This window comes from Gambusia affinis, linkage group LG02, assembly GCF_019740435.1.
Source record: "Gambusia affinis linkage group LG02, SWU_Gaff_1.0, whole genome shotgun sequence".
Taxonomy (NCBI): domain Eukaryota; kingdom Metazoa; phylum Chordata; class Actinopteri; order Cyprinodontiformes; family Poeciliidae; genus Gambusia; species Gambusia affinis.
The window spans coordinates 33,011,562-33,039,057 of record NC_057869.1 but is presented as its reverse complement, the minus strand read 5'-3'; the positions used below and the strand labels follow the sequence as shown (position 1 = coordinate 33,039,057).

General features: G+C 40.3%; 1 protein-coding gene across 2 annotated transcripts in view; it reads right to left on the bottom strand.

Moving 5' to 3' along the window:
- Nucleotides 1-27,496, bottom strand: part of LOC122821204 (cell migration inducing hyaluronidase 1) — a 153,887-nt gene that overhangs the window by 15,702 nt on the left and 110,689 nt on the right. For both annotated transcript variants that reach the window (XM_044098968.1, XM_044098969.1), the window contains exons 15-23: nt 26,521-26,590; nt 26,209-26,337; nt 20,361-20,446; nt 18,714-18,845; nt 14,588-14,623; nt 13,107-13,262; nt 12,612-12,792; nt 8,457-8,672; nt 1,805-2,016 (exon numbers count right to left, since the gene is read on the bottom strand). In XM_044098968.1, coding sequence (XP_043954903.1) covers nt 1,805-2,016; nt 8,457-8,672; nt 12,612-12,792; nt 13,107-13,262; nt 14,588-14,623; nt 18,714-18,845; nt 20,361-20,446; nt 26,209-26,337; nt 26,521-26,590 — 1,218 coding nt within the window. The remainder of the gene's footprint in view (nt 1-1,804; nt 2,017-8,456; nt 8,673-12,611; nt 12,793-13,106; nt 13,263-14,587; nt 14,624-18,713; nt 18,846-20,360; nt 20,447-26,208; nt 26,338-26,520; nt 26,591-27,496) is intronic.

Genomic DNA, 27,496 nt, shown 5'->3' with positions numbered 1-27,496 from the left:
TTTCACCACTGTGCTTCAGGACTGCTTAAAAATAAACAATGGTGTAGAATTAACGCTGTGGATGAAACAGAACAAGAAATGCCACAAGTATTTCAGATATTTAAAACAAATAAATAAAAGAATAATTACTGATATTGACCAATATGCAAAACTTATGTTGTGATAGATTCAGATAGTCCCACAAACCACTGTGCATTGTGGTTCATGCTGAATTTCTGCCAGTCAACTACATCCACACTCAGGATCTCCACCAACTAAAGATTACCCAAATTACACCCACACACAAGAATTGCTCCTTGCCCTACTGCAGAGACAATAGCAATAGCTTGACTTTCCAATTGTTCTACTGCAATTGGAAAGTCAAGAGGTGGTGGTGTGTGTATAAATGTGAACAAACTGGTGGACAGTTACACAGATTGTACGGAAGCACTGTTGCCCAGATGTTGAGTATCTGCTGCTGAAATGTGGACTCTTTTATCAGCCAGAGGAGTTTAATGCAGTTCACATCATAGTTGTTTATGTCCATCCGTGAGCGAATGCTAAGGTTGCCATAGAAACACAGTGGCATCATCACCACTTTACAGAGCAGGTCAGGTGAACCAACAGACACACAGCACAGGTACCCCAAGCCTGTGTGTGCTGCACCATCCTTTACTCTGTTTACCCTTGATTTCAAAGCTACCCACGACTGTATCATCTTGTTTAAATATGCGGATAACACAACTGTTGTAGGCCTCATTAGCGACAATGATCAGTGAGTCTACAGGTTAAAGATTCAGAAGGTGACAGCTTGGTTCAGGGAGAAGAACCTCATCCTAAAAACTAAGAAGATGAAGGATATAATCTTTGACTTCAGGAAAAAGAGGACAATCCATCCAGGGCTTAGTATAAATGATGAACAAGAGGAAATCAATCAATCAATCAAATTTTATTTGTATAGCACATTTCAGCAGCAAGTCTGAAACTCAGTCATCCGGGAGGGACTCAGAGTAGAGCTGCTGCTCCTTCACGTCGAGAGGGGCCAATTGAGGTGGCTTGGGCATCTGGTCAGGATGCCTCCTGGACGCCTCCCTGGTGAGGTGTTCTGGGCACGTCTCACCGGGAGGAGGCCCCGGGGAAGACCCAGGACACGTTGGAAGGACTATGTCTCTCGACTGGCCTGGGAACGCCTTGGGATTCCTCCAGAGGAGCTGGAAGAAGTGGCTGGGGAGAGGGAAGTCTGGGCCTCCCTTCTGAAGCTGCTACCCCCGCGACCCAACCCCGGATAAGAGGAAGAAGATGGATGGATGGATGGATGGATGGATGGATGGATGGATTTTTTGTATACAGAATGTATTGCTTCTGAATGTTTATTTAATGTATTGTAGTGCACTATTTCCTAATTTCCAGTTGGCATAGAAAATCAACCATGTTGCCATTTACTAGAAACCCAAAATGTTGCCAAACCGACTTAAGTATAGTTGGGACATCTATTAGAAATTCAACAGGCAAAGCCTTGCTAACCACAACTGTCTAATGCTTGGTATTGCGAGATCTTGTTACACCCAGCTGGTTTAACGTGGAAAACCAGCTGAAATCCAGTCCTATTCATGCTCTTTTAGTGTTTTCTACTACCAATGTTTTAGTTTTAAGCCTTGTTTTAAGCTACATGCAGGTGACATCAATCCAAACATGCATCACCAAGGATAGAAAATAAATGTCAATAATTCAAAAATGACTTTTCATTTTGTTAAAAAGGCAAACACAATGAAATACAGTTTCATTGCTACTGTGTTGTAAGAACAACTGTTCATAATCTACTTACTTATTGAAGTTGATGAGCCAAATAGTGACCTCTGCTGGTGCTGTCTGATCCCAGTGGACTGTGTAACCTTTGGCTAATGTGATCACTGGTTGGAATTGCTGGTAATGCTTCTTCTTTCCTAGAGCACCTTCTAATGTCAGTGGCCAGTCAGGATATTCATTCCTCACTATTTGCATGTTCAAGTTGGCAGGTTTTCGGGTTTGGATATAGATCTGGGAAGAACATAGCAAAAGAAGTAGGTGATATAAAACATCTACTATAAAAGAAGAACATAAAACAAAAATGAATTTCATTAAACAACTTTGCTGAGATGTTCTTTGGTGTCTGACTATCACTGTCTCAGAGAACCTCTCTATCCCCAGAAGGACAATTTAATACCAAAGCCAAATTAGACGTGTCAGTGAGAAATCCAAATTTACTAGAACTGCAAGCAGTTCTAGTAAATCGTTGCAATTGTTCTAGTAAAAGGAAAGACATTTTTTTTTTCTTTGCGTGTGTACGGTGTTATTAATTATACGTAGTGGTTGAGTACAGAAACCCGGTGGTTTTCATTAGAGCCACTGCAGCACAGTCCCCCTGTACAGCAGGATAGGGAGGGGAGGAATGCTGCTGTATACAGATTCCTGGAGCTGAACAAAACCATGGCATTCCTCACAGACGTGTTTCACAGTCATATGCGGTCGACCAAGTCAAAAGATTTTCAGGAGGTTTTTTTTGCCATGAAAGGTTTCAAGTACAGGAATCCTGAAAATAAGTGTTCTGTTCTACCCAATGTGAGCCAACATCCTTTGATCATGCTCAGTCAGCTAAACTGTGTCTTTTATCACTTCTTTCAAAGAACAGGCCGGTGTTGTATTTGAAAAGGATTTAATACAAAAAAGTATGAGACTGAAACACGACAAATCACAGAAAAATACTTAGTATACAAAACATACTGCATCAAATAAACATGACTTTATATAGATATGGCTTATATTAAATTAATAATTAATTAATTAATTTATCTTGAATTTTCTCATAGATAAATTAGGCAAATTCAGACATGTTGGTGGCCGAGGTAAATGTGGATTTGGCTTCATCATGTGGTCAAACTGTCATGTGGAGTTAACTGACTTGGCCCACATGCAGAACACATCAGAAGATCATAGAATCAGTTAAAGATGTTTATTATTACAAAGGTGAATAAGGAGGAACCGAGGTGAGGGAAATCCTCAGGATGGGCTCACGGAACAGGCGGCTTTCTACAAAAACAGCAGAGGAGATGATGAGTTCAGGGAAAATGGGAAAATGCAGCGATAAACGGAGAAGGGCTAATCTTACTTGTAAAGTAGATGGCAAATCCGGGGAAGGGATTCGACTGAGGAGTCGGGGCTAACGTAGGGCAGGTACTACTGTATAATAAGTATGTGGCCAAATAGAATGACTATAAGTAGTAAACTAAATAATAACTTAGTAGCTTAGAAAGAGAAGATAAAGATAATCAACAGCTGCATAAAAAAAATACTAAAACCACTATTTATCCCTCACAGTCATCCCAACCTCAATATCTGTCTTATGATGCTATTCTGGAAGGTCCCAGAATATTGAGACTTTGATTGGCTGTTGTTGATTGGGCCAGCCAATGATGGCCCAGGTCATCAAGATGTAAAGTTCCAGTCTTTTACACATTAACATATGACACTATTCACATTTATAACATCTTTCAATCCCCCATGAGGCTTTGTGTGATTTATGGGCATGACTTCTGTCGCAAACCAGAACCAACATTTATTTATATGTTAGCAGTTGCCCACCGGTTGACGAGTTCATTAACCGGTGTTTGTCAGAGGTCTTAGGCTATGAAATATGTGGGAACTTCAACTATCACCGCTTAAATGCGGCCATATTGTATTACCATTACCTAAAGCTATTGCGGGGAGGTATGGCGACTTGCAGCAGCAGCTGCAAATAACCCGCATTAACATATTTAGCTACTTCATTGACTCAGTTGCTTCAGAAATGCAGATTTTCTTCCGTTGGCTTTTTATCTATATAATGAAACGAGCACACACAAAGCATTTTGGATTCTGTCTTCAAGTTTAGAATTTTTAGCCAAATTCTTCTTGTTTCCTTAACTGTTAAACTGAACTGGACTATTACTACTTCTGCAGGATCATTATCAGCATATGGACATTTTTGAATGAATTTAATCAGCAACTTATTTGGAAATGTTTGTGGTTAATGGAAGATTGAAGCAGTTATTTGATGGAAGTGTATCCTGTATAAATTGTAAATAATTTTTCCAGCTACTGTACAAATCACCTTTTGCTCTATTCTTCTGTCTCTGGTGTGTTAAGTCAACCCTGATCCTCCCTGAGTTTTATCTTTAGATCAGGGGTCTCAAACTCCAGTCCTTGAGGGTCGCTGTCCTGCAGTTTTTAGATGTGCCACAGGTACAAAACACTGGAATGAAATGGCTTAATTACCACCACCTTGTGTAGATCAGTTCTCCAGAGCCTTAATTATTCTATTCAGGTGTGATGCAGCAGAGGCACATCTAAAAGTTGCAGGACTGCGGCCCTCGAGGCCTGGAGTTTGAGACCCCTGCTTTGATGTTCTGATAAACAGAACTTTATTTTAAATATTGATTCCCTCATTTTGACATGAGTGTAGCATCATAAATGCTACACCACGCTGCAGCTTGATAGGTAAATGTAATCGTATATGTCAACTACCATTAAGATGAATATTAATGAATATTCATTAGCGTGTCTTTACTAATTAAACGGTGAGTGTACATGGGGAACTCAACAGTTTGTTTGTTCTCAAATGGGTAACCAGTACACTAAGCAGAATGATAAAGACCCAGATGAGCTTATTATTTTGCTATACATATAAATATATTTGCGTTCTGGCAATTTCCACCGTGTTCCAAATTATTATGCAAGTGATATTTTCTCAAATTTTCTTTAATGGTCAATGCAAATAATGGTCAGCATAATTTTCAAGTCATGAACTTTTACAGAATAAAACAAATTTTACTGAACAAAGCTCCCCATGAGAATAGTATTTTTTTTCATAAATAAAAAACTCAAAATGCACTGTTCCAAATTATTATGCACACAGATTTTCTAAACATTTTATGGATTATAAAGAACTGCAAACAGTCATTCTTTGAATGTGTAGCATTAAGTGGTCACATGTACTAAAATCAAAAGCTATTTCAATCAAAACAATCCTAACAGACCGCGTTACATGTTAACATAGAACCTTCTTTGATATCACAGCACAATTCTTGATCCATTGAACTTGTGAGTTTCTGGATAGTTTCTGCTTGAATTTCTCTGCAGGATGTCAGAATATCTTCCCAGAGCTGCTGTTTTGATAAGAAATGCATTCCACCCTCAGATCTTCTGCTTGACGAAACTCCAAAGGTTCTCAATAGGGTTGAGGTCAAAGCGCAGCCTGAAGACCCCTTTGATGGATGAAAACTTTGGATTTAATGTTCCCTCGCCTGGACGCAGGTCACTCGGGGGGCCAGTGGGGAGCCAGGCCTGGAGGGGCAGGGTGGGGTGGACACAATGGCAAGTGCCTGGGGGCCAGGCTTTTACCCATGGAGCCCGGCCAGACTCGGCCCAAAGAGGAGACATGGGTCTTCCCTCCCATGGGCCCACAACCTGTGAGAGGGGCCAAAGGGGTTGGGTGCAGTGTGGGATGGGTGGTGCCCGAGGGAGGGGGCCCTGGCAATCACCTCTCTGGTGGGGAAGGAGCCGGAGCTAGTGTGTGAGGTTGAGAGGTTCCGGCTAGAAATAGTCGGTTTCGACTTGACGCATGGTTATGGTTCTGGAACCAGTTGACACCAAGACACACTAGGCCGCAGTTCGATGGTCAACTTTGTCATCGTTTCATCGGATCTGTGGCTGTATGTCTTAGACACTCGTGTGAAGAGGTGCAGAGCTGTCCACTGACCACTACCTGGTGGTGAGTTGGCTCCAGTGGTGGGGAAGGATGCTGGTCAGACCTGGCAGGCCCAAACATGTTGTGAGGATCTGCTTGGAACGTCTGACAGAATCCCCTGTGAGAAGGAGCTTTAACTCCCATCTCCAGCAGAACTTTTAACACGTTCCAGGGGAGGTGGGGGACATTGAGTCTGAGTGGACCGTGTTCCGTGCCTCCATTGTCGAGGCAGCTTATCAGAGATGTTGTCGCAAGATTGCCAGTGCCTATTGCGGCAGCAACCCTCAAACCGGTTGGTGGACACCTTTGGTGAGGGATGCTGTCAGGCTGAAGAAGAAGTCCTATCGGATTTTTTTGGTCTGTGGGACTCCAGAAGCAGCTGGCGGGTACCGGCGGGCGAAGCGGCATGCGATTCGGCAAAAACGGAAGCAAAAACTCTGGCATGGGAGGAGTTTGGAGAGATCACGGAGAAAGACTTCCGCACGGCTTTGAGGCAATTCTGGTCCACCATCCGGTCTCTTAGGAGGGGGAAGCAGTGCAGCACCAACACTGTTTATAGTGGGGATGGTGTGCTGCTGACCTCAACTAGGGATGTTGTGGACTGGTGGGCAGAATACTTTGAAGACCTCCTCAATCCCACCAATATCCCTTCCATTGAGGAAGCTGAGCCTGGGAACTATGTGACAGGCTCTCCAATTTCTGAGGACAAGGTCACCGAGTTGGTTAAGAAGCTCCTCGGTGCCAGGACCCTGAGAATGGATTTGTGGAAAGTTTTTGCTTGAATTTCTTTGTAGGATGTCAGAATATCTTCCCAGAGCTGCTGTTTTGATATGAACTGCATTCCACCCTCAGATCTTCTGCTTGAGGAAACTCCAAAGGTTCTCAATAGGGTTGAGGTCAGACCACACTAAGTTTCTCCACTTTCATGCCTATAGCAGCCAATGACACAGTGGTATTCCTTGCAGCATTCATTGTCATACATGAAGATGATTTTGCTACTGAAGGTTTGGCTCTTCCTTTTGAACCATGAAAGAAAGTGATCAGTCAGAAACTCCATATACTTTGCTGAGGTCATTTTCACACCTTCGTGGACTCTGAAGGGGCCGACCCCATGATTTCAGCCCAAAGCATGACTCCACCACCTCCATGCTGACGTCATAACAGTGTTGGGAGGTGGTGGCCATCCACCACTGGCCCACTACTGCGTCCATCTGGACCGTCCAGGGTTGCACAGCAGTCATCAGTGAACAAGTCTGTCTGGTCTGTCTGAAAATGAATCTTCATGTCCAGCTGGGCCCACTACCACCGTTTCTGCTTGTGAGCACTGGTTAATGGTGGCCCAATAGTAGGTTCATGCACCACAAGCCTCTGGAGGATTCTCCACCTTGAGGTTCCAGCAGTTTCAAATAACTGTTTACTGCTTTGTAAGGACATTTTAACAGCTGCTCTCTTAATCCGATGAATTTGTCTAACAGAAACCTTCCTCATTCTGCCTTTATCTGTACAAACCCGTCTTTGTTCTGAATCAGCCACAAATCTCTTCACAGTACGATAACGCTTCAGTTTTCGTTAAATATGTAATGTTTTCATACCTTGTCATATGGCACTACACTGTCTGATGATTTTCATCAGCAGATAGATTCTTTCTCTTTCCCAGATTGCTTGAAACCTGTGGCCTGCTTAATAATGTGGAACATCCTTCTTAAGTAGAGTTCCTTTAATTGAGCTCACCAGACAAACTAATCAGCCCATCTTTGATAATATTGCGATTCATATCTGTACCTCACTCACTGTAATAGCAGAGATGAGAGATAGATGGTGTCATGGCCAAGCTATATTTGTGTTGAGTTAAAAATATTTGGGGGTCAGAAATCCACTCCGTTTCTCACTCTAGTGGAGGAATATTGTGAAAGGCAGTGCACTAACAGAAACCTGGGAGACTTTTATTTTATGGTAAAGGCTAATATTAGTGCACTCCCTAAGACAGAGAGGAATATTGAGGCTCTTATTTTGAAATTTTCAGTAAGCTTCATTTAAAAGGGCTGCAATAATCCCATGTGTAATAGTGGTTGGGTTAAACCAGTCAATGGAATGTCCAAAACATGCTGTGAAAAATATGAAGGCTTGTGTAATGTAGGCTATGCGATGCTCTCATTGTGACAGTCCATTGTGGTTGTCAGTTAAGGGGAATCAGGTTTCATGAGTCATATGATACTTACTTCCTCTGCTCTTCTGCCATCTTGTTTGTATTAAGTGTTCCTTTAAGGTGCTATTTCTATATTTCTAAATGCCAGCTCAGCATTTAGAAATAATTGCTGAGCTGGCACCATCACCATCCTAACTGCCGACTCAGCCCTCCTCTGTCAGAGGGACAGACAAAATTCGATGTCTATTCAACTCAAACTGTTTGAGTTGAATTTGGGACGTTTTTGTCAATTATGTTGCTACAGTTACTTGAAATGCCAACAAATGCTCCCCTCATGGGATCAAGCCGCATGTTTTGATAGGTGCCTGCCAAGCATTGTATAGTCAGTCAGTCTCTCTCCCTATCCAATGCATGGCAGGCCCCAATAATGGCAAAACAGAGTAAAAACAATAGAGTTCCCTGCTCCGCTGGGAGCAGGCAAACAGCCATGCCTTGCATTGGCTGTTCACTTGCTTCTGAGGGTTTGAAACCTTAATTATATCTGATGATGATAACGGGGGACTGACCAACCTGTGCATAATGGCCACTGCAGATTGCAGCCTTCCAATCAGGCACATCAATACAGTCAGGGTGACGGAGCAGCCAGTTGTCTTCTTTAACCAAAAACGCTCCAGGATACTCACTAACTGATCCATCAATGTCATGGAAGATGGTTGTCTTATCTCCATCCATCTGCATCTTGTTGAACCAGGGACCCGGTTCTCCAAAAAATACCCGAGATGTGATCTGGAGTAAAGTGAAAAATCTGCTCATATTGACTGATCTGTGAAAAAAGGCATCATTCAAGATCACAGGCAACATTCAAAATTAATGCATTGCACCTGTACCATTTTGAGGTGGTTTTTATTTTCTTTCATAAATTCAAAATATAAAAAAATATGTGAATTTGGTACCTCTAAACATAAACACATTCATTCAAATATGAATTCCAAATAAGAACTGCTCATGACTCCCCCAATTATGAAATTAGCTTCACAAATGAATGTCAAAGATGCCATTACGACATGTATGTGTGTGTGTAAAATCAGACCAAACTTCTCTGTGTATGATTTGGGTTAAACCTTCCACAAGCTAGCTGATGTATATGAGTTAATTGGAGTCACACCTGTGCATGTATTTTAAGGCAACACCTGAAACATTCTGCTTTTTTGTTTGACATGATGAGTAGGTCAAAAGAAGTCAATAAGGAGAGAATTGTGCAGCTGCACAAATGTTTCATCCTTGGGAACAATTTACCTTGTAGCTGCTACATTCACCTGTTCAAACAATGATATGTTGTATAATTGTTTTGCTGTAAGAGGAACTGGCACACTTCATTAAATGGATGGCATCATGAGAAAAGAACATTATGCACAGATATTGAAGCAACATCTAAAGACAGACAGAAAGTAAATATTGGGCACAGACTGGTCTTCCAAATGGACAATTACCCTAAAAAAACATCTAGGGTGAATGCTAAGTACCTTAAGAACAGCAAATCAATGTACACCATCACAGAGCTCTGATCTGAATCCTAAGGGAGAAGCGGAAAACACATCCTACAAATCTGACTCAGTTACACAACTTCTATCAGGAAGAATGGGCCAGAACTCCAGCAAACAACTTGAGTTGTCCTTCCACAAACGCAAAAGGTTTGACCCAAGTTATAAAGTTTAAAAGAGTTTTCTCTTATACTGACCAAATGTAGGTGAGCTTCTGATTTCGGAGAAAGTTACAAAAAAATCTCTAAACATTTTTCCTGCTAAGTTTTCTGGCACTTAACAAATAGAAACAATTTTGGTAATTCTAACCAGGATTCCCCCCCAGGCAGGGGGGTGGGGTCACAGAGGTTGGTAGTTGCTAACCCAACAGAGAGCCTTGCCACCCCTGTTGCCACCCCATCTGGCGACTATGAGTTAAAGAAATAGCTATGGCAAATCGGACATTAAGAGCATGGATCTCTTTTTTCTGGCAACAATGAATGCAACACAATGTAACCTGACACCTAATCCTAAGCAGGGCCGGCCTAAGCCTCCATGGGGCCCTAAGCAAAATTTTGACCAGCCCACCAGGTCAGGTCTGCACGTGCGCAGTTAACAATAGTTACCTCACTGTTGCCAACTCAGTGACTTTCTTGCTACATTTAGTGACATTTCAGACAGAAAAATATTGGTATCAGCCAAAAAGAAAATCGGCAGGTCAGGCTTTTTAAAGATCAGTAATCTGCAAATGGCCAGAAAACTGCAGTCAGTGTAGCACAACTTAAGATGGAATACACATATTAATGACATTCTTTGATTAAATTCATTTCTCTTAGGTGTAATTACAATAGATAAACATTTGAGTCTTTCTCACTTGAAAATGTTGACAGGTACCAGGTTGATTCAGTGCCTTCAAACAATTTTAATTGAAGAAGTTTCACATATCTTATACAGGTCCTTCTCAAAATATTAGCATATTGTGATAAAGTTCATTATTTTCCATAATGCAATGATAAAAATTGAACGTTCATATATTTTAGATTCATTGCACACTAACTGAAATATTTCAGGTCTTTTATTGTCTTAATATGGCTCATTTTGGCATACAGCTCATGAAAACCCAAAATTCCTATCTCACAAAATTAGCATATCATAAAAAGGGTCTTTTCAGCATATGGAAGCATGAAGTGCTCTAAAATCCTCTGATAACTAGCTGCATTGACCCTGCCCTTGATAAAACACAGTGGACCAACACCAGCAGCTGACATGGCAACCCAGACCATCACTGACTGTGGGTACTTGACACTGGACTTCTGGCATTTTGGCATTTCCTTCTCCCCAGTCGTCCTCCAGTCTCTGGCACCTTGTTTTCCAAATGACATGCAAAATTTGCTTTCATCTGAAAAAAATACTTTGGACCACTGACAACAGTCCAGTGCTGCTTCTCTGTAGCCCAGGTCAGGCGCCTCTGCCAATGTTTCTGGTTCAAAAGTGTCTTGACCTGGGGAATGTGGCACCTGTAGGCCATTTCCTGCACACGCCTGTGCACGGTGGCTCTGGATGTTTCTACTCCAGACTCAGTCCACTGCTTCCACAGGTCCCCCAAGGTCTGGAATCGGCCCTTCTCCACAATCTTCCTCAGGGTCCGGTCACCTCTTCTCATTGTGCAGCGTTTTCTGCCACACTTTTTCCTTCCCACTGAGGTGCCTTGATACAGCACTCTGGGATCAGCCTATTCATTCAGAAATATCTTTCTGTGTCATGCCCTCTTGCTTGAGGGTGTCAATGATGGCCTTCTGGACAGCAGTCAGGTCAGCAGTCTTACCCATGGTTGGGGTTTTGAGTGATGAACCAGGCTGGGAGTTTTAAAGGCCTCAGGAATCTTTTGCAGGTGTTTAGAGTTAATTTGTTGATTCAGATGATTAGGTTCATGGCTCGTTTAGAGACCCTTTTTATGATATGCTAATTTTGTGAGATAGGAATTTTGGGTTTTCATGAGCTGTATGCCAAAATCATCCGTATTAAGACAATAAAAGACCTGAAATATTTCAGTTAGTGTGCAATGAATCTAAAATATATGAATGTTCAATTTTTATCATTGCATATGGAAAATAATGAACTTTATCACAATATGCTAATATTTTGAGAAGGACCTGTAAGTTGATGCAAAAATAATGTTTGTTTTAGATGCATAAATAATTAGCAGCAAACAACATATCACCAACAACAGCTTAATTGTTTTTAGCAGTAAAAATTAAATGTTGCCACTCCCAGACCAAAAAGCACAAATTCATATTTACACTGTACACTCCCCTGCAGCTGCATAAAATGGTGTGTTCCTGCTGAACACACTTGACAGTGATGGTGTTCTGCAGCAATCAGTAGAAGGCAAGAACAATTGTGGTAGTTACTATGCTGCCAAGGAAAATAATAAAGGCAGGTTTTCAGAGAGAGAGAGAGAGAGAAAGACAAGAGCTTCAAATTATTGCAAATTGGAGCAATATAAATAAACTGCATTGAAAAAGATTAATTAAACAAGAATGAGCTCCAATTTATTCCTGTTGTTGGACAAAATTAGTGGAAAGTTATTGATTCAGCTCACAGACATAATCAGAGGTTGAAGGGTGGGATTGTGGAGTTGGGTTTGGTGGACCGGTAGAACCTGGTGTATCAAATTGAAATAGATACCAAATTTACAGAAGAACTTTGGAAATGAAGGATAGGTTAGATCTTGGATGAGATTACTGAAGTTTGAAGGGTCAAGATATGATTTCTTCATAATGGGAGTAATAGCAGCAGATTTCAATGCCAGAATACTGAGAGGAGGGATGATGTAATGATAGGGATCAGAGAAAAGTTTTCATGAGAACTGTAGGAAAGGATTGTGTTGACACAAGGGGAGAATGTGTCTTATAGAAAATGTGCTATTAGAATAAATGACTTGACATTATTCACAGTTTGATTATCATGAGAATGAATTGGATTTATATTAAAAGTAAGTAAATGGTGTTAGTTTGAAAAAAAGTACAGCCGCAAATATACAATTAAACACGTTGGATTACTATGTAATGGAATAGAATTGCACTAAGAATTGATACACATGATCAAACTTGGATATTTTCCTGCAATGACTTTTCTTGACAAAAATAAACAAATTTATATAGAATTGAAATAGCATACATTTCCACAGAGACTACTAACTTACAGGAACTTGGTCAAAGGTGATGTTGGTTACGTAATTCTTTGGGCAGCTCTGCCATGAGTTGTTGAGTCTGAACCCAAAGGCACTGGTGTGTCGTCCATGCAATGCTGCAAATTTTCGAAATGTACAGTTCTGAACATTGACTGGACCATCATAGATCTGCATGCCTCGAATAGGAAAATCTCTACAGAGAAACAAAGCCATACAAATCATATCATTAGCAATTCATGTACAGAACTTGTGACCTTGTTTACAGGATAGTTGTGACAGTTCTTTCTAGCATTATGGACTTGCATAAATATAGCTAAGTTGAACACTTAATACAAAAGCAATTTATTTAATTTATCAGCCCATTGCACAATATGCTGAAGCATCAGTTCCACAGTGACCATAAAGCATTATTTATGAGACTTTGTGGCACTACAACCTTGTGTAGACTGATGCTGTTCAGCCTTCAAAAGAACAGAGTGATTTAAAGAGCCTTCAAAAGCCACCTACATTCCACGTGGGAGTGTCCTACTGGAGAAATCAGAACCTCCTGGACCCCATATGTTGTTATCTGGAAGAAGCATCCCACGATTACCACTTTCACCAACAAAGAGAGAGTTCTTCACCTGCTGATGAGAACCATCATCATCTGGAAATGTTCCTCCACTGTGAAAAAGTGGAATAACCCATGATGAATCAACATTTCTGTGTTCAAATCTCCCAAGACATTCACTTCAGAGATAAAAAGCCTGAGGCAAAATATACATGAAAGCATCTCGTGTTATACAAGGACAGATCACTGCAATACTGCTGCATATTTACACAGGACATAAGTTAACAGAGTAACAAACAGTTGACATACCATGGAAGTGTATTTGTTAAAGTTTCATGTGTTAATTTAGACCTAAGAACAAACTTTTTAGGCTTTAATGCAGTAAAGGTTGAAGTTTCAGACTACATAAAGCCTGAAGCTGCAGTCACAAGTTCCAGTAGGCTTAGAGGTGACCTGTCACTGATTTGTCATGAGAATTATTATGCCAAGACTTGAAATGTAACTCTTGGGACAAAAGACCTAAGTCTAAACTTGAGACTTGAGAGATGATTTGGAAAAAAAAATTGTTAACATTTCTAGTTGTTCATTAGATAAGTGACTGCAGTTTTAAACTTAAGATCAACTGTACCTGACTCACCGACCACAACAAAAGATGGAACGTTTGTAAAACAATAAAATTAAAAGGCAACAGACTGAACTATTTTAACATGAAAAAGTGTTTATCCACTTTCTGATTTCCTATTCTTTGCATGATTGTGACACTTTACGACGAACTACATTGCCTAGAAAGCAACACGTTCCCATGGCAGCACTTGTTTCTCTCTCAGGACAGTTGCTGCAAGTTAAATGCTTTCATGTGTTGTCACTAACTTCTTCAAAAACACAAAGTTCTAAGGTTTGTCGCTTGTCTCTTTTTTGAAAAAAAAAAAAAAAAAAAAAAGTAATTGAACGAGTCTGAAAAATTGCTAATTAAAGCAAAAAAGTGCTAAGTAAGACAAAATGTAAAATAAATACAGATGAACAAAAAATAGAAGATGAACAAGGAGGAAGAAGAATGTTCTGTCAAATATGCAAACATATTCAAGGCATGTTCAGTACTTCTTAAAGGACTGTTCAATATTTTCTTTTATGTTAATGGTTATACTACAATGTTAAATTATTCTACTCAGTGATTGCTGGTATTAAAAGAAAGCAACGGGGACAAAAGACAAACAATGTGTTTGTCTTTGTACCTCTTCCCAGACCAAATCCTCAGCGCTCTATGTAAAGTGTGCATCCCTTGATACTCTGATTTGGAAAGTCAACTGAACTTTCATACCTATTCCAACTAATCTGACCGTTCTATTTAGAAACTTTTAATACTGTATTAACTAACTCCATTTCTCAGTGCAAAAGAAAGGAAAGGGGTTGAAAGAATGATATATATTGAAAGTCTTACCTTGCAAGAGTGAGACCAATGCCATTATCAGCAAATCTAAAGAAACGACAAAAGCAGTAAGATGAACAACTTGCATATAAGCTCAAATGTTTTATTACAAGTTTAAGAAAGGAAAGGCCTCTAGGATTGTAATTGTATGATTGTTAATGTTTCATTTGCTGTAGTTTATTAGTTTGCTTTGAAACAAAAATAAAACATAAAACACAAAATAAAACCAGATATTCAAAACAGTTAAAAATGGGTTAGGCAGAAGTAAAACCTAAATTATTTACATCACAAACAAAACATAATTGTCATAATGTGTTGTTAGAGAGGACCCAAATGCAAGAGCAGCAGAGGTGTTCAGTAGATGATGTAGATTTAATGAAGATGATTAACAAAACCTTTCAAATCCCGCAAGGGGCCAAGGCAGGACACAAGCCATAAATCCAAGTGGGAAAAGAGCAAGGCGACACCAGGAGAAGACGAGGCAGAACAGGAAGTGGCAGGAGGAGCCAGCAAGGACTCAAAAGAGAAAACGTGTGTGGCCCTGTCCCAACTCGCACTCCAACCTTCATTCTGCTCTTGTGTCCTTCAAACGCGTGTTCATGTTACAGAATTTGAGTGTGCAGTGTGTCCCACATTCTCCACATCCGCCCTTCGCCCCACGCATTTTGGATACTATTTCCACCCTCATGGAAAGTCTGCATTTTTACAGACTTTGACATTACATGCAGCACAATTCATTGCTGCATGTAATGTTTTGAGTTAAAAGTCAGATTTATGGCAATGTTTAGTCGTTTTTTGCAGTCTTTATAGAAAATTCCAAGAAAAAAGCATGACAAGGGTTAAGGTTACTAATGTTTTAATAATAAAAAAAGTTTGATCCAATAAACTGAGCAGAAAAAAGAAGAAATGAAAAAGAATAGTCACAAACTAACTGTGAGAAAAGTAAAATAAAATGTCACAAATCCAAGATAAATCTTAAATTAAGATATTAATTGGTATAAAGATTGTTTTTTGTGATGTCGCAGTGTTTAAGCACTCTCTTAAATAAAATTACTTCACTTTAAAAATGAAGGTGATTTTTGAACGCAGTATTTGTGAGTAAAACGTAGCCAGAGGATTACATTGTTAATATCATAATTTAACCCTTCATTCCCCTGTTAGACCAAAATTTATTATATTGAAACTTAAAGATGGAATAGATTTTTTGTGTAATATCCACTTTTGAAAAAATCTTTCTAAAAATAATAGTGAATCCAGAAGAGAAAAAAGGTGTATTATCTCAAAATCTCAGTCAAAAAGCACACAGGATTTATTTATTTTGAATTTGAAGTCATTATAGGGAAAACGTTATACATGATCATGAAATTAATATCTTTTTTGGGAGTGAAATAGAAAGCTATTTGGTTCTTATTTTCTTTAGAGATATTATGATTTTTAAACAAATGTTTTCTTCTCAGACTAGAGGAGAAGAAAACTAATGTCATGGCTCCTGATGAATTTCTTGCAATATTTTTTGGTCTATACAGTCACAACATTCATAGTTATTTTAAGAAGGACATTTTGGTTCCATTAGTCATTTTATTTTTCAAATGTAGCATCAGGCCTTTTTTATTTTATATATATATGCCGTATGTTTGTCCTTCACTTGATCTTTGTTAGCACATTAGCTCCACTTTATACTAAATTAACTTTTAGCTGCATAAAAGAGATGGTTTTATGAGTAAAGATGATCTAATTAGTCATGTGGCAGACTGTTAATTGAATATAGTACATTTTAATGTGTATTTTTTTTTTTTGCCTTCTTGGAAATATGGCAAAGTTCATAAAGCAAGAGGTCTGTTACAAAAAAATAGAATAAGAAGAGTTTTCAAAAGTAAAGTATTAAAATAATTTTTGTTTTACTACTGAACATATGTAATTTTCTGTATTAAACAAGCCTTAACAAATGCTATATCTCCAACAAATATCTCAAGCAATGACTTAGGAAAGCAAAAATACCTTTACTGTACATTTAAAATAATCTGTTTTGTTGTAGTTGTGCTTTTTAGTAGCACAAGTGCCTTAGCAGTGACCAGTCCATTTTGGATGTTGAAGTTACAGCACAGCCGTACTGTCCCAATTCTCACATTTTTGCACGCTTTAAACCACTCAAACCCTTATGTGCATTTGACTGAATCCACACTTCACAGAGGGTCGTCGGATGCGCACTGAGCTTTGGTACTGGGCCTATAACTACTGGGAAGGTGGATACTGGAACAACGGACCTGGGCTGATTAGCTAACTGACTGCAGGTGTAAGGAGAGAGAGAGAAAATGGCACAGGGGATGAGGGAGAGGACGAAATAAATCTAACACTAAGAATAACCAGATCTAAAAAAACATAATTAAATACAGTAACAAGAAATGACTAGACACAAGAAATAATCATAGTAAACTAGAATCACCAAAAGAAAAAGGAGTGAACCAAAGGGGGGAAAGCAACAAGATTGATAGACTCGGTTATCGCTCAACCAAACAGCATCATGTTAGGTGTGAATCTAGTAGAGCTGTGCTTGGTGGCCCGGTAAGGCATAAGTGCATATGGAAGCTTCAGATCCCACTCTTAGTGGCATCGCTCTGCAGTGGTGGCCAGAATTTTCTGCAAAGTGGCATTAAACCGTTCCATTTGTCCATCGGATTGGGGGCGAAAGGGGGTAGTTTGTGTTCTTCTGTCACACATGCTCTGGAAAACAGCAGATTCAAAATTGGTGCCCTGGTCTCTATGGAGTGAGTGTGGGGCTCCATATGTGCAGACCTTGCTCATCAGATAGGGGATAAGCTTCCACCCACTTACTTTTACCTGCTTCCACCCCAAGGACCTGGGGAAGTTGAAAAGTCAGTTTGGACTGATGAGCTATCCATTAGGTCACACTGCACAGCCTTGTGTGGAAACTGCTCCCTGCTCCTCTCTGGATCTGGTATGTTACATGCACAGTTCTCGTGGCAGGGCTTCCTGGAAAGACATTTAGGTGCGTAATTCCTGGGCGGTGAAGCACTTGGAAGTCATACTCTGCCAGTTTCTCTAACCAGCGAGCGAGTTGACCCTCAGGCTCTCTCAGTCTGGTGAGCCACTATAGGCTGCTGTGGTCAGTTTGAATGGTAAAGTGTCGCCCCCAGCAGGCCAAGAGTTCCCATCTGGTTGTGCAGCCGAAACTTTGTGTCCTAGGAAAATGACTTGCTCCTGAAATAGGTAGCATTTGGAGGGTTTGAATTTGAGGTTAGCTGCACGCAACCTGGCGAACAGTTGCTCCAACATCTGACCAGTGTCTCGTCCTAGAGCTATGATGTCATTGAAATAAACCAAACAGGTTTCCCATTGCAGCCCTGACAGGACACGGTCCGTTCATGAGCCTTTGGAAAGTGGCTGGAGCATTACACAGTGTAAAAGGCATCACATTCCATTCAAAAAGTCCCTTACATGTGCAGAATGCAGCGGTGCAACCCCCCCCCCAAAAAAAGACTGGTCACCCTAGTCTGATCCCAGTCCTTAAAGCTAACACACTCCTCCTCCCAGCACCTACACGTTGCTCTCTACCGCCCCCTAGGGAAAGGCTGGGCCTGTAACACACTCAATATGACATTGATGTCCTAATTTTAAGCAAATCCGCTCAACAATATTTGGATCTTGTATGATTGGTGAGATTGCTGAAAGCCATTGCAGTCGAACACACCACTATGGAAACCATTAAAAAGTTGATGAATTTAAAAAAAAAAAATGATTCATTAATTAATTCACTCATCAAATTTTTACTAAATCTCTCCATCAATATGTGTAACTTCTCGGGTTATTAAGAGAGCTGAAAGCCGCTGTGTCCATGTGTGCCACTATGGTAACCAAATAATATATAATATAAAAAGGAACATTATAATTCAAATCAAAAGTATTTTATTAAGCTCAAAGGAAAATTAAATGTTGTAGTTCATTAATTTAGATTCTTCAAAGAGTAATTGAAGTAATTGAAGGGTTCCTGCCAAATTTCCTGTTGGCAGGAAAGATCTCTTGTATATATTTATATACATATTTTGTATAATTACTTCAGAAACATGCATTCATTTGGTCAGAATGATAATTAATTAGAATTTTCATATGTTGTACTTACTGACAGCCATCGAGCCACACATCTCCTCCTCTCAGCCAGGCTCCATGATCCTGGTTTTTGTAGGCTATAAAATGACTGATTATTGCAGGAACTCTGGGTTTGAAGAGGTCTGCATCCTGGTGTGGGCTATACCTATACAATGTTGCAAAGTAGCACAGTGTAATAATTTAGATTATCATTGTAATTTATGTTGTCATGTGAAAATCATAGCTTTTCCTGCTGGGTTCCCTCCACTAGTTCCTGACTTTACGTCCCAGAAATATTGCTGTCTTGCCTTGCCCATGATAGATATCTACTATATCACAGGTGTCAAACTCCAGTCCTGGAGGGCCACTGCCCTGCAACTTCCACTAATAATACTGACATCTGTATCTTTGTATATGAACATTGCCTGTTTATTGACATTATTTTGGATTGTAAAATTTTGTCTGTGGTGCGAAGCCCAGACTGAAGAGGAGCACTAACATGATCTTTAATAAGGTCTTCTCCTCCTCATGTGACCTAACAATCCTTAGTGAGTGAAGGCATGCAAATAATGACCATTTTCCCCTTGGTACATCCTAGTAACCAGCCTGCTTCCTCGCTTTAAAGTGCTGTAAGTGCTCTCACTATTCATTTCCTCCTGCATGTGAGATTATGAGCACATACATGTAAATGGCACACATGGGAAAGCAACACAGCACAGAGGGTTGTCGCCATCACATCCCATTTGCTGGTTTCACCCAGAGTGGTGGAAAATCTTCCTCTTTCACGGTTGATGATCACTCCCCATGTATCAAGCCCATTAGGCTCTGCAGAGAGAGCTCTTAACTTACACAGAGAAGACATGAGCTTGGTGCTAATGCTATTGTTGGGGTCCATTGAAAACAGCAAGTGTTGTAACTAAAATTCATAGATTAGATTTATATTTGACTTATTGTCATCTGGAGGGACAATAAGTGGAGGGAGTAGAGCTGCTGTTTCTCTATGTCAAGAGAAGCCAGTTGAGAAGGCTCAAGTATCTGGTTGGGATGCCTCCTCCTTGACCCTCCTGGTGAGGGGTTCCAGGTACCCAGAGGAAGACCCAGGACATGCTGTTGGAGTTAATGTTTGTTGGCTGACCTGGGAACTCCTTGGATTTTGGCCGGCGAGCTGAAAGGCCTTTTGGTGTTTGTGTGGTTTTGTTTATATGGATAATGAACTGATAGTTTTCTGTTGTGAATTTGGTGATAATTGTAATCAATAGCATCTCAGTCTGCCATATCCCATTAAAAGAAATAAAAGAAAATCATGTTTAAAAAACTTACTTGGCATGCAGGTTACATTTAGCAGGGATATAACAAGTCTATTAATGTTCTCTATTCAATTAGCTCTATAAATCAGTGATGACAATAATTTGAAATTATGACAATGGATGTTGTAAAAACTAATACTAGTTGAAATTAGTGTTGAAATCAGTGGTGTAGGTGTGAACCACACAGGTGTCATTTATTCTTTGCCAACATGTACTGAAATTATTAACAGAAAAGTGTGAACAAGAAATGTTTAGTCTTTGCCATACATATGGCCACATATAAAACTTACATAGGAAATAAATAGAAATATTTCATCATAGTAAGTTACATCCACACTGTGAGCTGAAAAGTAAGACTGTTAGGTGAACCTAACCTGGCTCCAATTAGAGACAGAAGGGGTCTCCTGTCCTTGTCATTGGCCTCTGTAGTCTTCACTCCATTATCAAGGATCATTCCAGCCTAAAATTAAAAATAAAAAATAAAAATAGAATTTAGGTCTGAAAATATGGTAAGAATAAATGATTATGATTATAGCTACAATATTTAAGCTATTTCTATAATCTCTCTGTGTACAAGAGAAGACAAGACTGACCCCTCACCCCTCTCACTGCCCCAGATATTCCAATTGTCTGTCTCACTGTAACTTCCATCCTTCTGTCCATAGACTGATGGATGGAAGACATAGTGAGATATTGCCATCACACTATGAGATGGCAATATTTCATAGTGAGATATCATCTCACTATGATATGATATGATATGATATGAGTATCTGCCAACCTTAGGTCTACAGGTAGAGGCACAGAAGGTACAGAAGGTGTCTCTGTCTGCAAACATAGTACATGGATAGAGACATCAGAACGTATCCATCCATGGAAATGTTTCTCTGTACCTGAGTATTAAGTTAAAATCAAAACTAATATCACTGAACATTGTTATTTTTCAGGAAACAGCATCAAGGGCCCAAGCGGGTCCAGCAGCTCCTAGAGTTTTGTTTCATAGGTGAGAACTATTTTAGTAATGCCTTTACAAAACATAGTTGGTAGTTCACAGGCATCTAATCTAAAAATGTAATATGTACTTAAAAACAAAAGGGTAATTTTAAACTGTCTCCATCTGTTTCTAGGCGATTCATAGGCGTCAACCCAGAAAGAATAAAAGTGAACTGCAATAACTATTAAGACCCGCATGTCTCCATTCTTCTCCTTCATGAACCAGTGGAACTTTTAAAATGGTAAAAACTCAACCCTTACACACCATCAGTTCTCTTACTCCATCTTTCTCCCTGTTTGTTTTTTCTCTGCCTGTCTCTCTGTAACTGTTCTGTCCATTTCTAATAGACAGACAGGAGGACAGCCACAGTGAAGGAAGGTCAGAGAAAGTGACTGTCCACTAAATCTTTCCTTTTCATCCTGTCTGTCTTTAACTGATATGAATGCAGTTTGGAAACTTTGACATTTGGGTACTTTTGTTTTAGTAAAGATTATTTAATTTATTGTTCTCAATGTCATATTATTATGATTGTAAATATATCAGTTATGTTTTTAGATCTGAGTATTTTTCACTTTGGTTGCAATACTTTGACTTCTGTGTAACAAGAAAATATTGCTGCTGCAAAACACTATTTTGTTTTGCTTCAGTTTGTCAGATTTAAATTAATAAAATAAAGTGATTTTAAAATATATATGTATATTTTTTTAATTAAAATAGTATTTTTTTTTAAAGTTTGGTAAATTAAGTTACAAGTTCACATTTAAACTTTTAAAAGCTAGCAAAGTATGCAGTTTCATTAACTAGTGTAAAATGACAACTTTTTGTAATTCTACTAAAGGACTACTGTAATTTTGATATGATAAAAATGTGATGAAATCACAGTAACCATGTTATATCATTACTGTGCTATTTTAAATAGATTACAGTAACACTAATCAATTTACAGTAATACAGCAAGAAAAATGACAGGAAAAACTGTAACAGAATTACAGTAAGGCTATTGTAAAGTTACTGTAATTTCTTTATTGTAAAAATGAGTAACTGGATGGCAACCCTGCTGCCAGTAAGTTACTGTGAATTCTACCATGTGTGGTAGGCTGAACTATTTGTTGCAGGACTGCGGCCCTCGAGGACTGGAGTTTGAGACCCCCAACATACTTGTATGTAACTTGCAACTCAAAACAAGTAACAAGTTACATATTTGTAACTTGTTTTGAAATACAACAGTAGAAATACTACAATAGCAGTATTTCTACACTGTTGTTCCAACATCAGGACAACAGGACCAGCTCTGTGTAGCCTCGATGCTATCATTACTATTTCAGCTAGTTTTAGCTTTATAGTAAATTTTGGCTTTTATAAGGGTCTTTTCACAGTGTATGGACTACTTCTTACCTTTCTGCAAGTCTACAGCAGTCAGCTTCAAATAATTTTGCCATTTACATGAAACGCATTCAGCATTCACATTTGCATTTTCACAGAAAATGCACACTTTCTAGTTTCTTTTAACTTTTATGCTATTCTGCTCCTTCTGCTATGACTTTTGGTATTCACAACCGTTATACTTTTTATAATATTCAGCTATTTATAAATTTTTCTTCCACACTGAAATAAACGAAAATCCAAATAAATCCCATTAAAAGTTGCCTGTTTTGCAAACTTTACTACTTCCACATTCCTTCAACAAGAAACAGCTTTTTTGTTTGCTTTTAAATGTAGTGATGGCCTTCGACTACATCTATTTGTTTCAACTCTTTCATATCTTTCACCATTCTCATAAAATCTCTCCATGTTTCTGGTCCCATTTTTCTCAGAATTCAGCTTTATAGTGATTTTCAATGGTGGAATTCTCAGACTAGCGTATACCATTAACTTTTGGGATTTTATGCTCCTCCCCGAACAGCATCTGCTTACACGCCCAGTTTTCCCTCTTTCTGTTTATATTACATATGAAAACATAAGAAAATTAAGTCTGGATTCAGAAAATGTCAAACTCATTGATGTGGGATTGAAGTTTTCTGGGAAATTGGCTAAGAGCGCCAAGATGTACCCAAATTGGAAATAGGAAAATACATTGTGGCAGAGAAAAGAATATGCAAATTCAAACAGGCTTCAAACATGTTTTTGTAATGCCATACAGAGTCTCCTAAATGATGCGATATAGAAACAAAAATTTTGTACCACTTTCAGTTCAAAGGTTCCTGACACACAATGTATTCACTTTTTTCCATAACTGTTACAGTTTTCCCATGAATTTTGTTTGTTCCAGACTTGCAAATCTGATTTTCTCAAAATAGCCTTCTTTTGAAAACGACTAAGGTGAGGCATCATCATTTTTACATCTTCACAGCTCAAAGACAGAAAAATGTATATGGATGAATCTTGGCATGATTCTTCATAAATCCTTCCTGATATCTATGGTGTACCTTAATAACACTTATGGTTTCCTAGACGGAGAAGACAGTTTGGGACAAAGTTAAGACAATTTTTGTTGTTTTTCAAATTTACCACCATGTTTGACACAATTTTGTGCCTTTAACAGTGGGCAAAAAAAATCCATAGCTTTTACGGTTTATAAGATACTCAGAGTTGTTCAGAGACATGTCTTGCCTCCGACAGCTCTGCAATAAGCTGGTCGCCCTGTCTCCCCTCATGGTCGCCCTGTCTCCCCTCAAATAGAGTGGCACTTGTGTGTGTGTTCACCTGAACACACACACAAGTGCCACTCTATTTACAACCTATGTGAAGACCATGGCTCTTTTACAGCTATATGCTACCTTTTAAGTTATGTTACCCTATGTTACTTCCATTGGTAATGCTACCATCCATCCATCCATCCATCCATCCATCCATCCATCTTCTTCCTCTTATCCGGGGTCGGGTCGCAGGGGTAGCAGCTTCAGAAGGGAGGCCCAGACTTCCCTCTCCCCAGCCACTTCTTCCAGCTCCTCCAGAGGAATCCCAAGGCGTTCCCAGGTCAGCCGAGAGACATAGTCCCTCCAGTGTGTCCTGGGTCTTCCCCGGGGCCTCCTCCCGGTGGGACGTGCCCGGAACACCTCACCCTGGCACGTCCAGGCATCCTGACCAGATGCCCGAACCACCTCAACTGACTCCTCTCGACATGAAGGAGCAGCGGCTCTACTCTGAGTCCCTCCCGGATGACTGAGCTTCTCACCCTATCTCTAAGGGAGAGCCCAGACACCCTACGGTGAAAACCCATTTCGGCCGCTTGTATCCGCGATCTCGTTCTTTCGGTCATGACCCAAAGCTCATGACCATAGATGAGGGTGGGAACGTAGATCGACCGGTAAATCAAGAGCTTCGCCTTTTAGCTCAGCTCTCGCTTCACCACGACAGACCGGTGCAGCGCCTGCTTGACGGCAGACGCTGCGCCAATCCGCCTGTCGATCTCCCGCTCCCTTCTTCCCTCATTCGTGAACAAGATCCCGAGATACTTGAACTCCTCCACTTGGGGCAGGACACCCCCCCTGACCCGGAGAAGGCACTCTACCCTTTTCCGGCTCAAGACCACGGCCTCGGATTTGGAGGCACTGATCGCAATCCCAGTCGCTTCACACTCGGCTGCAAACCGCTCCAGCGAGAGCTGCAGATCACGTCCCGATGAAGCCAAAAGGACCACATCATCCGCAAAAAGAAGAGATGCAATCCTAAGGCCACCAAAACGGATCCCCTCAACACCCTGGCTGCGCCTAGAAATTCTGTCCATTAAAGTAATGAACAGAATCGGTGACAAAGGGCAGCCCTGGCGGAGTCCAACCCTCATCGGAAACGAGCCCGACTTACTGCCGGCAATGCGGACCAGACTCTGACTCCGGTCATACAGGGACCTGACAGCCCGTATCAAAGGGCCCGGTACCCCATACTCCCGGAGAACCCCCCACAGGGCTCCCCGAGGGACACGGTCGAACGCCTTCTCCAAAACACATGTAGACTGGTTGGGAGAACTCCCAGAACCCTCCAAGACCCTGCTGAGGATCTAGAGCTGGTCCAGTGTTCCATGACCAGGACGAAAACCTTCCTGAATCCGAGGTTTGACTATCCTCTCCAAAATCCCCAAATAGACCTTGCCAGGGAGGCTTAAGAGTGTGACCCGCCTGTAATTGGAGCACACCCTCTGGTCCCCCTTCTTGAACAGGGGGACCACCACCCCAGTCTGCCAATCCAGGGGAACTGCCCCCGATGTCCATGTGATATTGCAGAGTCGCGACAGCCAACACAACCCTACAACAACCAGAGCCTTAAGGAACTCCGGGCGGATCTCATCCACCCCCGGGGCCCTGCCACCGAGGAGCTTTTTGACCACCTCGGCGACCTCGACCCCAGAGATTGGAGAGCCCAACCCAGAGTCCCCAGGCTCAGCTTACACAATGTTCCCACATGTTGGTGGGATTGAGGAGGTCTTCAAATTACTCTGCCCACCGGTCCACAACATCCCGAGTTGAGGTCAGCAGCACACCATCCCCACTGTAGACAGTGTTGTTGCTGCACTGCTTGCCCCCCTGAGACGCCGGATGGTGGACCAGAATCGCCTCGAAGCCGTACGGTAGTCTTGCTCCATGGCCTCTCCAAACTCCTCCCATGCCTGAGTTTTGCCTCAGTAACCACCCAGGCCTCATGCCGCTTCGCCTGCCGGTACCCATCAGCTACTTGTGCGGAATACTACCTTTACTTGTATTTCTACTACTGTTGTTCCAACATCAGGACATCAGGACCAGCTCTGTCCTGTGGCAGAATTGAAAATTACAATATAAATCTCAACTTTTAGCGAATATTAGCTTTTGCATGGGTTTTTTCACTAAGCACAAACTATGTTAGTGTAGGGCAACACACAAGTGCTAGCCTAGATGCAATTACTAGTATTTATGCTACTTTTAGCCTGTATTGAAATTTTACAATATAAACTGCTGTGACCCCTAGAGTTTAACTTTGTAAGCACTGTTCTGCACCAATACTCTGTGTGGAATTTTTGCATTGTTCAAACGTTCCTATTTAGGTCTTTTGCAGGATTATGTTTTTTTCTGGTGCTTCTGCCCATTTCTTACATTTCTGCAAGTCAGTTGCCTTCAAAAGCATTTTCACTTTTCACTAAAAGCCTTCAGCAAAAAGCATTCACACTTATTATTGCAGGAAATGCAAATTTTCAAGGTTGAATTGAACTTAATTTTTAACATTACTGTTCCCCACAGTAGTCTATCCTTCAGGCTTACCCTGTAGTTGGAGTGGGCTCTGTTGTTGGTAAACTGTCCCATGGGTGTGTGTTCAGTGTGTCCAGGAGAGTAAAGACCCTCTGAAGCGCCAGTGGGTACATGATGGAAAATAAACCAGAAACCTGTTTCCTAAGGTTGCAAATTTACAAAGAAAAAAATAAGCTGTTAATGTTATTCTATATTTTGCAGAAATCACAATCAACAGCACAGACAACATGGGTCTGTGAGGTATACATGCAATAAAATTTTACATTTAAGGAGGTAGGTATGTATCTGAGGGATAGGGGACGAGGTTGGTGGGTTTGGACTTACTTCTGAGCCTGCAGCAGCACAATTGATGAGGTTATTATTGGGGTTGGCAATCCAGAAAGTTGAAGATGCACTATTGAAAGGGAAGATTTGGGAAAAATATAATTATAGTGAAATGGAACTATGGAACTAAATGAAAGAAATAAAATGCTACCACTCAATTTTTAGGTATTGATGGTTTTAAAGTTTAGGCTTATCGAACTAAACTTTCTGGCAATCTGTTCTACTTTTATGGAAACGGCAGAGGTAGAAAGTGACAAAATGACCGAGGACAGTCTGGAACTGGTGAGATCTGAAAAAGGGCTGGCAATGGAGCTGATGGTCCAACTGGTCCACTGGGTAACAACATGGAATCGTCATGGTCAGCTGAGGTTTAAAGTTCCTCAGCCCAGCCTGCAAGTTATGTTCCATATACTCTTGTACACTGAAATATAAAAGGATGGACTGAAACAAACTCTGAACTTAGACAGTTAATACTGAGGAGTTTTAATCAGACTTTATTTCTCTTAATGAGACACATCTATCTGGACAAAACACAATTAAATTTGATGGTTACACTTGGTTTGAACAGAATAGAAAGATGCCTATTAGAGCCAAGAGAGGTTCTGGTGGGCTCAGATTCTTAGTTGAAATTCAATTCTGTTGCAATTTCATGTTATTTCTTTTGATAAATGTATTAGTAATACTGTTTCTATTCAGTTAAAGAATGTAAAGACAAAATATTCTTTTGAAAGTGTTATGGAATGACATGATCAACCAATTAGGCCCCTGAAAAACTCAAACCATTGTCTTAGAAGTGATTCAGGAGGCTCTGTATATCTTGATATTAACAAGGTCTTGCATAGGTGGCAAACTGATTTTGGAGATTTATTGTATGGCAGCTTTGTCTCTCCTGAATGGGATTATTCCTACTTAGAAAGGACAAAATCTATTAAGAATCAAATTGAAAGTTTTATGTCAATGAGTTTCTTAAATCTTC